This window comes from Papilio polytes, unplaced genomic scaffold, assembly GCF_000836215.1.
Source record: "Papilio polytes unplaced genomic scaffold, Ppol_1.0 DF822289.1, whole genome shotgun sequence".
Lineage (NCBI taxonomy): Eukaryota > Metazoa > Arthropoda > Insecta > Lepidoptera > Papilionidae > Papilio > Papilio polytes.
The window spans coordinates 3,171,268-3,188,804 of record NW_013526915.1 but is presented as its reverse complement, the minus strand read 5'-3'; the positions used below and the strand labels follow the sequence as shown (position 1 = coordinate 3,188,804).

The following is a 17,537-nucleotide window of genomic DNA, read 5'->3' as shown; positions in this document are numbered from 1 at the left end:
GTAGTTAACTATTTAGAGGTTGTACGACTTTGTTACCTGTGCATCGTTGCTATGCCTACGCTTTTGAGCTATAAAGTTCTCTCTGGTCATCACTCAAACTTGAAAACAAACGTCTTAGAACGTACAAAATCCAATATGATAAATAACTGAAACAAATGTAGTGTATTAAGATATTAAAACTATTTGATAATAGTGTGGTAGCACGTAAGTAAAAATGGAGATAATTAATTCTCTGCTGTTAGCGATTTCGCTATGCGTTTTATTATGGGGTGTGGCCGGTCAGTATGAATGGCAGCTACGAGATGCGGTTGATGAAATACGTGAAAAGATCGACAAAGTTACAGCCGATAACTGCTATATAACCCATTTTGATGACCTTTACCTTCCGGAGAATTCAGTATCACACCACCCCGATGTGAAAGAAATAAATATTAACCCCGTTTTCCCGAATCGCACGGCGATGTTGCATTTACACAACATGGCTATGAACAGAGCGTTTTTCTGGAGTTATATTCTACAGTCACGGTTTATAAGACCGGCTATAAATGATACATATGATCCGGGAATGATGTATTACTTCTTGTCATCGGTAGCTGACGTCGCTGCGAACCCTTATATAAACGCTAGTTCTATTTATTTTTCACCCAATACATCATACACGTCTTCGTACCGTGGCTTCTTTAACAAAACATTGCCGAGATTTGCACCAAGAGCTTTCAGAGCTGATGATTTCAATGATCCAGTTCATCTACAAAAGATATCTACCTTAAATACATTCCATGTGCTAGATTTGGGAGCATTTGAGCCTGATAGTTTGTCGAAAGATTATAGTTCAGATTATTATCGGACCAATGAATGGTATTTCAAATGGCTACCTGACAAAGTAGATAAACGACATGACACAAAGACTACATACCAAGTTGAGATCAGATATGCTAATAATACTAACGAGACATTTACCTTCCATGGACCGCCCGGAAATGATGAGGTGTGTATTTAGTTATATTTAGATACTTTTTCCTATAACAGTTGTTATTTGTTAGCTTAGTGATGTATACATCTTATACTTATTCTGAATACTCCTATGTAGATGATCATATTGTATTATAAGCCATAATTTTGCAATTTACACCTTGTTTTTCAAATAACCTGATAAATAGTAATCTTACTAATATTATAAATGCGAAGGTTTAGATGGATTTATGGATGTTTGTTAGAGTTTGTAGCCTCAAGGGCTGAACGGATCTTGATGAAATTTCACAGAGCACATAGGCTACTCACTTTTGTTTTTTTTTATTTCCACACGGACGGAGTCGCAAGCGAAAGTTAGTTTCTTCATAAATTTAAAAGTAAAATTGTAGATTTTAATTGTAGATGTTATATTTTTTATTGTTTTTTCTTTGAATAGAGCAGTATAAAGTATTCATTGTATATATTAAAATCAATTTTAATTGCATACACTTATTTTGCAGGTGCAAGGACCAGTAAATTGGACCCGTCCATACTTTGATTGCGGACGTCTCAACAAATGGCTGGTTGGAGCTGTGTCACCTGTAGCAGATATATACCCTCGTCATACACAATTCAGACATATTGAATTTCCAACGTAAGTATACATTTGTCATTGATGGTCCTCTATGACTGTTGGTCAGGGGTTGTCAACTTGACATGTCTTTTTAAAGAAGTGTTCAACTATGTGCCATAAAATAATTTAGATATTCTAATTATTGGGTACATTCTGCAGTTTTTGGATTATTTACTGCTTGCTTCTTATACAATACCTTATACTTACTATGTATTTGTCTGTGTAGTGTACAATGAATTTAGTGTCCGATGGTGTGCCTAAAATATTGTGTTGTGTACCATAAACAGCACTTGTGCTTGGTTTGCTACCTTTAGTTTAGGTTATGTTTTTAAATAGTGAAATCTTTAACTGAACTAATATAAAAAGGGAAAGATTTGTATTTTTTTTGTTATGAAATAACTCAAAAACTAAGAGACCGATTTAAAAAAATCCATTAACCAATAAATAGCTATGTTAATGCTGTATAACATAGGATATGTTTTTTTTTACTTTTTTAATATCTTGTGGACAAAGTCGCAAGCAATAGCTATACATTAATAACTTGTTTCCGAACAGGTATACTGCAGCTGTTGTTATGGAGATGGATTTTGATCGAATAGACATAAATCAATGTAATGTAAGTTTGGGGAACGATCGACCGAATCGATTTGCCGGAACAGCACGATGTAAACTAGAAACCACAGAAGTAAGTTAAAATTGTTATAATTTCTTATTCTGACACTAGGTACTAAGTATTGTTAATTTTTTTCATCTATACCAATATTTAGAAAGTGGATAACTTTGATTACAATAAATATGTTCTGTAATCTGAACTAAACTGTTTTCAAAAATTTTTTTTTTTTATAACATGAGGTGGCAAGGAGCAAACAGCCACATGAATCCGCCAAAATGGCGAAGCGATCGCTGTCCATAGACATCCGCAATTACAGATCTGTTGTCTACCCTTATCCGACGGAGGAGGAGACGCACATAAAGAGGATATATCCCCTTCCTGTGCATCTCCTCCACAGTCAAATCCACTTCCCCTTCCCATCCTCTCCTTTTAAAAAAAGGGTGGTATAGAGAAAGGGACTTAAATTAGGCCTCCGGCACCACACTCATCAGACGAAACACGGAATTGCTTCCATTTCACGCCTGTCTTCTGTGTGGTCGTGGTATTACACCGGTTGTCCCGGCCCTGCACTGCTAAGATGTTAAAGTGGGCACTACCACTGTTAAACTATTTTGTCGGAAAGAAATATTATCACTGAATGTTAGCTCTATAAAAAGTAGAATATTAACGGGAAGGGTATAGATATGACAGGAAAGATATGAGATATATTCTTTGGCACCCAGGTAAAGTTGTGGTAGATCAATGGTTTTCACAAAAAAGTTTCTATTAGTTTAATTAAAGTTGTATTTTGCATTATGGCTGTCATGTTATGAAAAAAACATTGTAAAATCATTCTTTTGATTTTAAAGTTATAAACTTTAATATTGTAGCTGTGGTTTTAAAATAATGTATATATTTAGTGTGAGCCGCTGCACGGGTGGGGCTTCCGTCGCGGCGGCTACCAGTGCCGCTGCCGGCCGGGCTACCGCCTGCCCAGCATCGTGCGCAGACCATACCTCGGAGAAATTATAGAAAGAGCCACCTCAGATCAGTACTATAATAACTTCGATTGCAAGGAGATTGGATGTAAGTGGATTTGTTAATACTTCTAATCTTACGAAACAGTAAATTATTAATTATATTTATTGGTTTTGTTCTGTGCCTAATTTAATTTGACTCAGTTTTATCAAATATGCAATTTTTTTTGTTAAAACTGCAAAATTATAACTTTCACTTAAACTGCAGTTAAAATTTTGTCTATACACTTAAAACTGCTTCGCTAAATATGATCCTATATAGCGACATTAAGCTCGATATTATTAAGTTTTAAACAAGCAATGAAGCTTAAAATAAAACAGATAATTGCTTGATGTTCTCAATTAGAGATTCCTATACCTTCTTTTTTCATTGTAGACATTTTTTTAAACATTATTCGATTTGGAGATCACTTGTAAATGTACAATTTCCACTGGTAGTTATGGACTTCAGGATATTAACATCAACAAGGTTTAGGACTGTTCTCACAACCCATCATTACTTTCTTTGGTTCACTAATAATAATAACTTAATTTAAATATTAATATTAAATCATTGTTAAGTACTAATTAAGATTAAATATGGGTGGTTACAAAAGTAGAGAAGGACCAAAGAAACATAGATTGAGTGAAAGAGGATATGCTTGAAAAGGGAGTGAATTCAAATATGATGGCTGATAGAAATGTATGGAAAAGCAGCACATACTGTACCTGTATAGGGACAAGGGCAAGTTGCTGACTTATAATAAGGAATCATGTATGTTAGGGGTGCAAAAGTTGCCCGTGAAGTGGGAGAAGGCGCACCCGCTGCTGCGCGCGCTGTACGCGGACCGCTACTACGAGTACGTGAACGCGAGCGCCGGCGCGGCCGCGCTGCACGCAGAGCGCCTCAACATCTTCGAAGTGCTCAACTTCATCAGAGGTGTGCAGCCCCATAATTGTTCCAAGTAAGTACTTACCTCTTAACAGTGGTAGTGCCCAATTTAACATCTTAGCACTGCGGTGTACCACGACCACACAGAAGACAGGCGTGAAAAGGAAGCAATTCCATGTTTCATTTGATGAGTGTGGTGTCGGAGGCCTAAATTAAGTCCCTTCCTCTTTATCACCCTTTTCTTATAAGGAGAGGATGGGAAGGGAAAGTGGAATTGACGGTGGAGGAGATGCATAGAAAGGGGAAGTATCCTCTTTATGTGCGTATCCTCTTCCGTCGGATAAGGGTAGGCAACGAAATCGTAAAAAAAAAGTATCGAAAAAAACATGTTTTTTACAAGATCGGTATCATAATAAAGGAAAATAGTAAAAATATTTTTTGTTGAATGTTGTTACAACAGTGCGCATGTAAAAGTTAAAAAAAAAAATAACAAGTAATCCTATACATGGACATATACAAAACTGATCTAAACTGGCTGTATTTTTTTCTTTATTCATACTTTGAATAATGTAATTTTAGATACAAAGCAACAGATCTGTTTTTAAACGGCGACATCGCGTTTGGCGCTCCGGAGCAGTTTGAGAACCAGGCCAAGATGGCGGTGCGTCTAGCTAACTTTATCAGCGCATTTTTACAGGTTTGTACCATGCCCTTGATTCTTATATTTAACCGTATTAAACTATATTCTCATAGAATTACAGTTATATAGCTTAAAAATCAATAAAGTAAGAATTCTTTACTGTTCATAAAACATATTAAAAAAAAACACTAGCTCTGTCTCCTAAATTATTTACCTAATGATATTAGTTGAAAAACTACAGTTTTCAAATCAAAATTCATAAGACTTGTTCACATGAAATTTGAATATTAAATTAGCATATTTGTAGCAGTAAAATTATTCTTATTCGTCAGGTACAGTTAGCTGCATAAACTTTTATGGATTTCAAAAACTTTAAAAAACTTGTACACGCCTTTTTAAAAGTTTTTTTACAATTCCCTAAAACTTCAACTGTACTCTTTAAGTTGCAGTAAGGAAAGAGAAAAAGAGACTCGTGTTTTTCCAACACAGTTGTGTTTTAATTTATAATTTGCAGGTTTCGGACCCTTACGAAGTGTTCAGCGGGACCCGCGTGGCCGACAGACCTCTGACCGAGGACCAGATGATAGGAGAGACCCTGGCCATCATCCTCGGAGACTCTAAGATCTGGTCTGCAGGTAAAATAAAGTATTTTAAATAAATATAAATGTTTGTAAATGTGAAAAAAAAAGGAAATTGTACTTTTTTAATAAGATTTTTTAAAATATAACATAAAAATCCTATAAGAAAACGTTTGTATGAGAAATAAAACGGAAATCCTCCTTTATTAAACACTAACTTACGCCCGAGATTCCGTCCACGTGAAATTAAAAAAAAAACAAAAGTAAACAACCCATATAGGACATATGTCCTAGACTATCCTCTACATTTATGCTAAATTTCGATATCAGTGCAGCCGTTTAGGCTAATGAACATCCATCCATGTAAATTTTCGCATTTATAATATTAGTAAGTAGTCTGATAGTATTGTTATTTTACGTTCCTTAAAGTAAACACAGAAATTTTGTAATATTACGTTTGTGAATAAAAAAACGAATAAAAAAATTGTGAATAAAAAAATGCTGGAATGTTTTATTTATTTTTTTATGTCTATAGGTACTTACTGGGACAGAAATAAGTTCACAAACAGGACTTACTTTGCCCCGTTCGCTTACAAGACGGAACTAAACACAAGGAAGTACAAACTGGAGGATCTCGCTCGCTTGAATAAAACAGGTAAGTTATATATGTTAAAAACAGCTAAAACTGGTATATTTATAATTATAACTTACTAGGTAAAGTCATGCTTGATATTTTATTGCAATTTTAAAAAGTTTAAAGTTTGTAAGGTCCATTTACTAAGCAAAGTTCCTAAGATTACTTCGTAGCAAGAAAATTTTGTACTAATATATTTTATTAATTCTTTTTATCCAATTTAAAATTAATTTCGTTAAAAAGTAAATAGCATACAGTTTATGTTATTTATAATGTTCTGTTTTTCTCATTTGAAGATATTTAGTACATAACTTATTAATTTGTTTAATTTTAGGTTTATTTGGATTTATATTATAAAAGTTACTAACTGTTACTCACGACTTCGTCCGCGTGAAATTAAAAAATAGTAAAAGATATAGCCTATGTTATTCGCAGATAACTCTTCTAATGGTGAAAGAATTTTTGAAATCGACACATTAGTTTTTGAGTTATTTCAATACGTACAAAAATACAAATCTTTCCTCTTCATAATATTAGTATAGATGGTGAATTTCTGTTACTAATATTTTTTTAAATTAATTTCCAGAGGACGTCTACACGAACAAGCAATGGTTTCAATTCCTAAAACAAAGATGGTCGACGAATTTCGATAATTTGGAGAAATTCTTCCTTAAAATGAAATTACGTGATGATGAACTTGGTGTACATTTGCGTCAATATGAGAAATATCCTACTTTCTATAGAGCAGCTAATATAAAGCACGGTCACTGGACGCAGCCCTACTACGACTGTGAGGGTCCTCTCAAACAGTGGGTGGTGACGTACGCCTCACCATTCTTTGGATGGGATAATGTCAAAGTTAAATTAGAATTCAAGTAAGTCTATTTAATAGTAGATTAGGATTAAAAAACATAAGTAGCCTATGTAGGCTTTTTTGTAGGAGCCCGCTTTAACATCTTCGCACTGCAGGGTCGGCTCGCCCGGTGTAATACCACGACCATACAGAAAACAGGCGTGAAGTGGGAGAAATTCCGCGTTTCGTCTGATAAGTGTGGTGCCGGAGGCCCAACTTTAGTCTCGTTTCCTTTCCCACCCTTTTTCTTATAGAGAAGGATCTGAAGGGAACGTAGATTTGACGGTGCAGGAGACACATAGAAGGGGAAATATCCTCTTTATCTCCTCCGTCAATCAAGGGTATATAGGCAGCGGTTGCTTCGCCCGTTTGGCGGATTCAGGTGGCCGCTCGTTCGTTTGCCACCTTATTTTATTAAAAAAAATATAATGTTTGCAGAGGCGTGGTGGCGGTGACGATGTCGCTGATGTCGTTAGACATCAACCAGTGCCCGGACAAGTACTATGTGCCTAATGCATTCAAAGGTACAGATAAATGCGACAGGAAATCATCATATGTAAGTATATTCATAAAAAAATACCTGATATATAAAACTAAATATTTCTACATTACCAAATTTATTTCATAGACACACTAAGCTGGCAGTTGCATGCAAGTAGCAGGATATTTATAAATAAGTGCGTGTAAGGGTCGAGAGTGTCCTATAACCGTTTTACTGTAATACTGGCATAGGTATACAATTTGCGTCAGTAACTGGAATGAAAGGTACACAGTCACTTGCATCTGTATTCCCTCCCTTACAGCAGTTGATTTTCATAATAATGTTACAAATGAGAGTATACTCTAACCAAGAATATAAGAATTCTAGAAGATTGTTAAGTTTTACTGTTTATTTTCTAATAGGAGCAAAGATATTTGTTTCTTACGTTTTCGCATAATAGCGTTAGTTTTTATATTCCTAGTAAAGATATATTTTCCCTATGTCCCAATAAACTTAACTTTAACTATATTCACGTGAAAAGCTAATAATGTAACAATTTCTAATTATTATGAGTATAACTAGCTTTCGCCCGCGATGCCGTTCGCGTTGAATTAAAAAAAATGAGTAGCCTATGTGTTCTTCAGACTTACTTCTACATCTGTGCCATATTTAATCAAGATCTGTTCTATAGTGTAAGCTACAAACTCTAACATCCATCCAAACGTTCGAATTTATAATATTAGTAAGATATGTCTCATTTTAAATATTTTTAAATCATGTTGATAGAAGACAGCATACTTTTAACGCAAAATATCAATATGTTTTGTTTGAAATTATTGTAATGAAATTTATTTTTCAGTGTGTTCCAATCCTGGGTCGTGGGTTTGAAGCCGGTGGATACAAATGTGAATGTCTCCAAGGATACGAATATCCATTCGAGGATCTCACCACGTACTATGACGGACAAATAGTGGAAGCAGAGTTCCAGAATATAATATTAGACAAAGAAACTCGTATAGACATGTTTACTTGCAGGTTAGCTGGCGCCGCCGCTGTACAGAGTAGTTTAGTTATTATTATAGCCGTAGTGGCGCTAGTGTTGGAACTCAGGTAATACCAGTGTTGCCAGGTGTTTTTGGTAACCAAAGAGGTTATTGACTAAGACTTTTTTAAATCTCATAATTTGAATCTCAAATTAACTTGTACCTACAATTATTTAGATCTATATTATTTGATCAAGTTTGTTAAATTTTATTGTGAGAGCTAACAATAGATTTACAATTTTATGACAATTTTTGACATTATCAAGGGGATGCGTATATTTAGAATTTGCAAGGAAATATTTCCATATGTTAAGGAAACTCTACCCTTTTTTCATTGTCATAAGATTCTTTACGGTAGCTGTCATTTTATACAATTTTCCAGATCTATACAAATTTTAGTTTTATTTTTTCTAATAATTCTACCAAATAGCAGGTAGATTTCTTGTTTGACTCTAAATGTAATATCTCTTTAGTTACATTTTGTTTTACGAATAAGAATTCTGAGTTGCAAGGTTAAAGCTCAAAGTGTTTTTTACAATATTCCGTTCGAAACTACCCACTTTTTTAAATTTTAAACTATAATTAGAAATTAAGCATTTAGTTTTAAAAGACGCTACTTTTAACGAAAAGTCAAATTTAATTTTTAAAACATTTAAACTGACATTCCGTTTTTTTTTCTTTATATTAGAATTTAATTTACTTTAGCTAGTATTTGATGTGTTCAAGACAAATTCATTTAATATACTGTTTTAAGAAATTGTAAACTCGAATATTAACATTGAAGAGAAATTTCAATTAATTAATACTAATGTATCGGCATATTTTCTACAAAATTAACAATTTATTTTGTAAATATTCGATTTATTATACTTTATATATTCAATTTATACTATACATTTATTTTTTGACTGTGTTAATGCATTTTTGAATCTCTTTTAAATATGGTTGTATTTTTAAAGATTCCGTTTGAAAATGTTATTTACGGTGGCAGTTCATATCAGCTTGTGTAAAAAGTGTTCTCTATGTTTTATAATCTCATACTTTATGAAATTTTTAGAAGTAGATTATATCTAGAAATATTTCTTGCATTGATACTTTCCTTTATTCTGAAGTTATTTTAAGATATTTTTATTAATGAAAATGTAATTATATACATGTACATAAGCAATACATATCAAATGATAGCTCAGCGTTATATATCAAAAGTGCAAATTTGAAAAAATATATATTTTGTTTAGTATAATTTAATTTGATAAGGAAATGTGAAAAGTTAAGCCGTGTTCACACTAAGTAAAGCACTCTGTGTATAAAGTTCAAATTTATTTCTGTGGCAAGGCAATAAAATGATTCTTCATGTATTACTAACGTTAATATATGTTTTTTACGACTTTTTACTTGTAGCATAAGTGTGTACACGGCGTTATATTTGTAATCCTTTTATATGACGTTAGGTTTATTTTTAATTCCATTAGTAAAGATTACTTATATTAAAAGACTTAAACCGTCCATTTTAGTGCCTTTTATATTTTTGTGTATGAATAAAGTTTTTTTTCTAAAATTGACTTCTTATTTTATCCAGTACTGTATGGTACATCGCCGCTGAAAATAAAAGAAAAAAAATTAAAATAACATTATAAATATGTTATTGGGTTTTATATAACTAAACTAATATATTTGTTATCCTGCCAATGAACTGGCAAAATAATGTGTTACAAGAACATTGCTAATGGTGTTTTTCTTTTGCCTATGCATTAAAAAAAAAATCTGTAAGTAGTTCTCTCAGATTATGGTTTACATCTCTCAAATTTCATCAAAATCCGTTAAGCCGTTTTGAAGATAAGTAGTAACATCCATCCATCCAAACAATCGAATTTCAATATGGTTAGTAGGCAATTCATAAGTTCTCAATATCAATATTTGTACATCTCAAATACCTATAGTTATGGATGACAACAGCACGAAGATATAACAGTCCTCCAACTAACCCAAAGTATAAAACTATATATAACAGCATATAAACTATAATTATTATACGAAGTAAACCCATTTTGTTTAATAACTTAACATGGCAATAAAAGGATTACTGGTAACGGTTTATGTATTTTAAAATTCATCCATAACGGGGTTTATTGTTTTGTGAATTGATTTTGATTCGTTGATAAGTGATGATAACGAAGTGTCAATTGGTTTTGTAAACAGGTAATAAATATTTGATTTTACTAAACGAATTTGTACACAAAATCGAATAATAAAGATAAAAAATCATTTGATACAAGAAAATACGAGAAAAAATCTAAATTCTTTGTCCGCGCTGAGAATTATTTCCAAAAGTACATTTAAGACAAAGTAAAAAATCGAATATCTTAACACTATCATTTGACGTTTACGTTATCACTGTTCAGTTTGACAGTTGACAATTGACGACAAAATCAAAATTATTATAATTACAATTGTAAATTCAAGCATAAATATTAATTAAGAATATTTGTATAAGTACTCTTATAAATTTTATTACAATTTACACTTAATTACTCAATTGAATTGATATACCGAACATTATAGCGTTTTTGGTTATTACTTTTATCAGTTGACAGTGACATTGGTTCAGTAGTAAAAAAGTTAAAGAGGACGTAGCAGTTTTTCTGCCTAAATAACATTTTTAAAATTATAGGATCGGAGGAATAGAGGTAAGTTTTCTCAATATCCTTGATTTATTGAACATTTTTCATGTAAGTTTTATTCAATTGACGAGGTTGAAAGGTTAGACCTTGGTTTGATCTGTTATAACACAACTCGGAATTCCTTGAACTTAAATACACAGATATCATTAATAATTGATAAAATGTGGTCCAGAAATTGTGTCTTAGAATTAAAAAATCGAAACATGATTTTTTTATGTTTTTTTTTTTTCAGTAATAATGGGTTCGCTAGTGAAAAAACTATTTGACCAACTCAAAAGCAAGGAATTTAGGGAATATTTGATGAGGTTAGTTTAGTTATAAAGTAAGACATTTAAGTTACCATGTTAACTTTTCAATGCAATTAAAACAGTTTTGGATGTTAATGAAATAATGCATTTTTCAGTACCCACTTCTGGGGTCCCGTTGCAAATTGGGGTATACCACTGGCAGCAATTGCAGACACACGAAAAGATCCTGTCTTCATTAGTGGCAAAATGACACTTGGTATGTTATTTAAAACATCAATAATATTATCATTCATCTTATAACTACTAAAAAATATGAAGAAATAATATTGTTCTTATTGTTTTATGCAACTATGAGTTTTCACTACCAAAATATTTATTGAACTTTTATTGCAAATAATGTTAGATATAATTTAAATTATGAACAATATAAGTTATCAAATTGATGCAATAAATTTAATAACATCTTGATAACAATTATCAGAAATGTTATAATAGTTATATTACCATTTATCATTCTATAGTTGGGGAAGTGATTTAATTTTTGAAATACACATTTGAAATAAACTTCAGAAGTCAGATGTAAGTATAACAGTGATATTCTGATTTTATTATTCTACTAGCTGTTCCCGTGTGGCTTCATCCACATAAACTTATGAAAATTAAATTTATTATTAACATGTGTCAAATTATCAATTGCAAATGTCCAAGTGACATGACATGATGAACCATGGCAACCTTGCTTCCTTGATGTTGGCAACAAATTATGGTTGCACATTAGGGTTTTTATCCAAAATATTTACCTCCTAAGTTTAATCGCGTGAAAATATATAGCCTTAACCGTGACGTAAATGTAATGTTTTTTATTAAAAAAAGAGTTATTTCAAAAATATGCTGTAATTGCTGATATCTTCGGCAACAAAGAAGTGTGTGTTTACGCTTTATTATAATGGTATAGATAGATATATATTGTTTAGTCTTTGTAGAAAAACAGCCTTGATATTATATTCAATGATAAGAATGTCTCTATGTCAAGGCTATCTACTTAAGTAAGAAATACAGTTCACATGATTTTATATACATAGGAAATTAGCTCTTGTTATATTGGAAATTTATTATTTTGATGGTGATATATAAATATATTTGCTTATTATTTCATAAACTAACAACAATTTGCGGGTTTCTCCATATTTTTGTTTCTTGATGCAGTTTTGTCATCTTTATGTGTTTAATGTTCAAAACGGATGGTCACCCTCTTACGAATAAAGCAGAATATCTGTAAAGAGAATTCCGTTTTATTCAAATACTTTAATTACTGAGGATCTATTACGAATGCTTTCGTGTCAGTTGCGAGAATGTTATAACATCATCGACAAAGTATGAGATTTGTGGATGTTACGAATACGTTCTCACGAATTTTCGTGATGAATATAGAGTAAGTTATATGGTTTTAAACATTCAAATAGGACATTGTAAATTATTTGATATGCATTAGTATTGTATCTCTTAGTATAGTCCAATAAACTACTGTAAATAGTGTCTAGTTCATATCTTATCACTCGCTTTACAGCCACTTAAAATACTTTTTTCAGATTTATGATAAGATTGCTTAAAGCCTGTCTAGATGTGATAGTGTAGGAAATAACATAGTCGAAATTCCAATTTCATATAAAACATATAGCTTTATGTACAGTATTATAAATTATGATTATATAGAAATAGTTCTAAACATTAATATTTGGAACACATTATCATAACATGTTTATCAATGGAAACTGAATTCAAAGATTAAATGACGAATAGTCAATAGAGTCTCTGTTTTCGAATTGTGCCTTTTAGCCTCTCAGAGACAAAGTTTACAGTTTTTGAATAATGTTTATAAATCTGTATGTACTAAAGTGACTATTGTGGTTAAAGTTTGTTTTTATTTATTAAATAAGTTTAGTTACTTTAAGAAAAGATTAACAACCAGCCAATTATTTAAAAATCTATAAAATATTTTCGAGTAAGTGAAATTAATCTGTTTATGTAAAATATAATCATCATCTTCAGTTTTCGTATAGAAATATGTAAACTGGTTCTCATTTTCGTCTAGTTTAATCCTTGTGATCGTTTCCTTACTGTCTAGACTACTTTATTCTATGCTTAGGACAAACGATAACAGTAATATTATGTAAGCTGTAGTTACGAACGGAACTAACAAGGTAAAACATGTAACATTGTACATTGTTATACAAGACTTCATATGTGTGTCAATACTCCTTAAAACAATGTAGATGTAGTACACATTATTTCCACAGAGTATTGCGTACTCTTTCACACCAAGCTAACATACTTGGTTTGACAGTTTACTCTATGACACTACTTTTTATAATCATAGATTAAATGTTTTATACAAAAAGTATCGTCAATCGCCAGAACATGCTAAATATTGTTATCTCTTTCATTCTTATTGAAAAAAAAAGAGATGGTTATAGGTTTTTGAGTTTCGCCACTACTGAAAGGTTACGATGTACTAAAAAGGTCCATTTATTAAAATTCACCAGCGCGACATAAAGAACAGTCAATTTCGTTTAATTTTAAAACAATTAAATCCATTTTAATCATATACCAAAGGTCTATTGTTCCACACACATAGGTTTATCCGTTCCGTTCCCTGCGAATAGAATAAACAATAGAGAAGGAAAATCCTGTCTGTAGGGAGTTGTCATTAATGAAATGGGTTAAAAAACATTCCTAGCTTACGCATTGTAATTAAAAGATTATTTTCTGTTCGTTGAAATCTTTCAAAGGTATTTTAAGTGTTACGAAAGGTATATAAATAAAATAAAAAATAAAAACCTCCTTATTGTCATCATATATATTTACATACAGTGAATATATTTAACAAAAAAAAATATAATAACAATGTGCTGCAGGCTCAGCGTGTAACTTATATACTAGCTGATTTTGGTAATAGAGGACTTTGAGATAAATTAACGTTCTTTAAATTTAAATGTGGCGCCCTTTTTGTCTAGCGCCCCGGTCACCTAACGGCATTACCCTAACGCAGGCACACATAAATTGTATGTTCTTTTGTCCCCAGCTCTGACGTTATATTCCCTGATGTTTATGAGGTTCGCGTGGCGAGTGAAGCCGAGGAATATGCTACTGTTCGCCTGCCACTTTACCAACGAATGCGCTCAAATCACACAAGGTGTAAGGTTCGTGAACTACCACTACATACAGGGCGGAGAGACGGATCAGAAGACAGACCTCAAGAAATAGACAAATCATTTAGAAAATTCTAGAACTAATATTAGGGTCTGTTTACATGGGCAATATTAGTACAAATAATGAATATATAATTGTTATGCGTCTGAGTTAAATATTTAAAAGGGATGCTGTAGTTTTTTTCCTTAATTTATGAGGGTATTTTCGACTAACTAGTGTTGGGTTGTCTATTGTTAAATACATATCAATGTTTATTTTGAGATTGTCTATGGTCAGTTTTGTATTAAAACTTTTAAGTGCTGTTTCCAAGGCATTTGAAAACTGAAGTTATACAAAAAGTTTTGAAATGTATAAAATATATTGATTTTTAGTGTTGTATTAGTAAACTGGCCTAGTTAGTATCTAATTTACAGAGATATTAGACGAGTAAATAATGCTACGAAAATCTTTATAAGAAAAGTAAATCAATAAGCACTGTTTTTAACCGGACTTGAAAAAGAAATTCGATAAATCTAATTTGAAATAATTATGTTAGTTTAGAGACAGTGCCTAAATTGAAGCTTTTTTTAACTAGTGGAGATGAATTTTGATATTGTAATTTCGCCCGTGTATAGCAGTCCTTATTTGCGGTGCTTACTTGCGTAGAACGTACACAGTAGTAGATATTAGTAAATGGTTGTATTGAAACGCCTCGGCCACAACCGAATGTGGGTATTTGTAGAAATATGTTGACAATATATTGGTTGTATTGTATAAGAAAAAAATGTGTTTTAAACCTCTTTAAGAGTAAATTTAAATTCTTTTTAATAGAACGTTTTACAAAATGTGATTTTTGAGTTACCAAATATTTTTGTTGTACTACCCTCATCTGCCAATTTGAAGCTTATTTTCTATGTGACTTAAGTCTATTTTTGAATAGATTAATAAATAATGAATAGTGATATGTAATAATTTTGACACGTTTTTATTGTTTGCCATGATATTTTTTCAAATATTTGACAAAACAGTTGGACTATCTTTAATTTTTATTTCAATTCAATGTTCTATGTCTTTCCTATGATGTAGTTTTAAATGTTTGCCACATGAATATATGGTTTTATTATGTTTGTTTCTTCGCATAATCTGTGAACTTTACCGTATAGAGTTGTGGTCGTGTTATTTACTCTATGGCGTTGTAGTTTGTAAATAAGTATATTTTTCGAATATTTATTAAATTGAATATACCCCGTTATTGATCTGTTTTGAATTGTTTTTTTTGTCTTCCATTTTAAAGACTTTTATTTATAAATAAAATAAAATAATGAATTTGTTTTCGCCTTTCAATTTCTTACTTGTTAGTCTATGACAATTCTTTAAAAGTATCTACAGAAAACCTTCATAAATTTTGTTGTTTTCCAGGTTAATTAAAGTGGAACAAGACATACTAATATAGGAAAGAGATTTTAAAGTCATAATAATTGTTAAAACCGTACTATAAAAATGTTTCTCTGCACAAATAATTATAAACACATTTACTATTCAAACAACGTTTGTGGAATAACATTTCATACCTCGGAATGTTCTCTAATACCTCGTATGTACGTTTACATCCTTAATGACGTGAAATCGCTGTATATTCACGCGCACTTGTCCCTGTACAATGCGGACTTAGTTCATTGTCTGTGCGTGTTGACGGCCGCCATTGTCACCTGCGAGCTGCGAGTTGGCGGGAAACAGTCGCGTCACGACTCACGATACACGCCCACAATACACAGATAGACAATTCTATAACATTTCTATTGTCTGTGGATTTAATGAAATATTTTAAAAAGGATTGAATAGACGAAATAGAAAAGTCTATGATGTGGTTTAGGTTTCTTGATGTATTATTGAAAAAACTATTCCCGTGCAAGCCGCATGGAATTATGAAAACTTTATTTTCTTGTTAAAAGTCAAGTTCTCAATTGCAAATGTCAAAATTACCGTTACATAACTTTGCTTCCTTAATTTTAGCTTGTAGTTTATAGTCCCTTTCAAAAGTGAAGGTTTTATCCAATATATTCACTCCCTAAGTTTAATAGCGTGAAAATATATAACTTAAAGCGTGTCGTAAGTGTAGGCCTTTTTATTAAAGTAAGAATTATTCAAAAATATGCCTTGATTTCAGAAATACTATGCCACAAAGTAGTGTTTGCGCTTCATTATATTAGTAAAGAAGCATAGATAGTATAGATTGTGTAACTAAAAGTACAAATGAAAAATATAAAACTAAAATCCTATTGATATTGGAAGAGCGTTCAGGCTTTAAACTTCCATCTAGAAACGTCTATAACTAGTACTAAAGCAATCAATCTAGAGTCGGAATCCGGAGTCGCAGACGGAAGCGTCGGTGCAACAAATCACATCACAGCTGGTCTCGCCTCCCGGCTGCAGCGCGATTACGACGCTCCTAAACGTATTACGGATTAGTTCAACTCAACTTCACCACTTATATTTGACTTACGTTATACCCTGCATATCTATTATAATAAAACGTGAATCGCACATATACTTCTGGATGCATTATAACTTCTTAGACTCTGTACGTCTTTGATCGTAAATAATTGTATGATTTGCTAGTATTTTTCAAGTCTATCGTTATACTTTGTTGAGACGATATTCCATCAGTCTTGCATGTAAAACGTTCTGTGCTGTTAAAAGTACTTACCTAACACGAAAGAGTTCTGCAATTAAATCAGTTCACGCTCTCTAAACTTAGTATTTAATTGTAATATTTCGCTACAGTCAACAATAGCGGCAGCACTAAAAGCCAGAATCGCCGCGTCCGAAACTTTTTCAATTATTCTCACCTTCCTGTTTCCTGAATGCAATTATTATGCTCAAATGCGAAGCGAAATATAAATTATTTACATTTATAAATATACTTTTGGTAATAAAAATTGGTAATAAAAATGGTATATTTCTATTTATTTTATTGTTACTTAGAGGTAGAACTGAATGTAATGCTTTTTTATTAATATACTTTTGAATTACGCAATAGGTAACCTTTTTTCGTATGAAATAATAAATTTAGCATAACATTCAACGATAAATGGTTCGAATCCA

The 17,537-nt window shown here is 31.9% G+C and overlaps 2 protein-coding genes and 1 long non-coding RNA gene across 3 annotated transcripts; 2 read left to right on the top strand and 1 right to left on the bottom strand.

Annotated features, from left to right (window-relative positions):
- Positions 1–72: 72 nt before the first annotated feature.
- LOC106106296 lies at positions 73–8,918 on the top strand. Its single transcript, XM_013286857.1, has 11 exons — positions 73–988; positions 1,473–1,606; positions 2,141–2,270; positions 3,098–3,263; positions 3,978–4,158; positions 4,665–4,782; positions 5,240–5,360; positions 5,839–5,958; positions 6,524–6,812; positions 7,229–7,346; positions 8,131–8,918. Exons 1-11 carry the CDS (start codon positions 215–217, stop codon positions 8,383–8,385), a joined length of 2,406 nt encoding a protein of 801 aa, XP_013142311.1. The 5' UTR covers positions 73–214; the 3' UTR covers positions 8,386–8,918.
- Positions 8,919–9,542: 624 nt separating this feature from the next.
- On the bottom strand, positions 9,543–10,465 carry LOC106106243. The gene is made up of 2 exons (XR_001225788.1): positions 10,249–10,465; positions 9,543–9,913 (listed from the first exon to the last, which is right to left on the bottom strand). It is a non-coding gene; the product is annotated as an uncharacterized LOC106106243 (long non-coding RNA).
- A 314-nt stretch (positions 10,466–10,779) lies between these two features.
- Positions 10,780–15,693, top strand: LOC106106343 (mitochondrial pyruvate carrier 1). The gene is made up of 4 exons (XM_013286920.1): positions 10,780–11,001; positions 11,228–11,300; positions 11,399–11,499; positions 14,326–15,693. Exons 2-4 carry the CDS (start codon positions 11,233–11,235, stop codon positions 14,505–14,507), a joined length of 351 nt encoding a protein of 116 aa, XP_013142374.1. The 5' UTR covers positions 10,780–11,001; positions 11,228–11,232; the 3' UTR covers positions 14,508–15,693.
- The last annotated feature ends 1,844 nt before the right edge of the window (positions 15,694–17,537 follow it).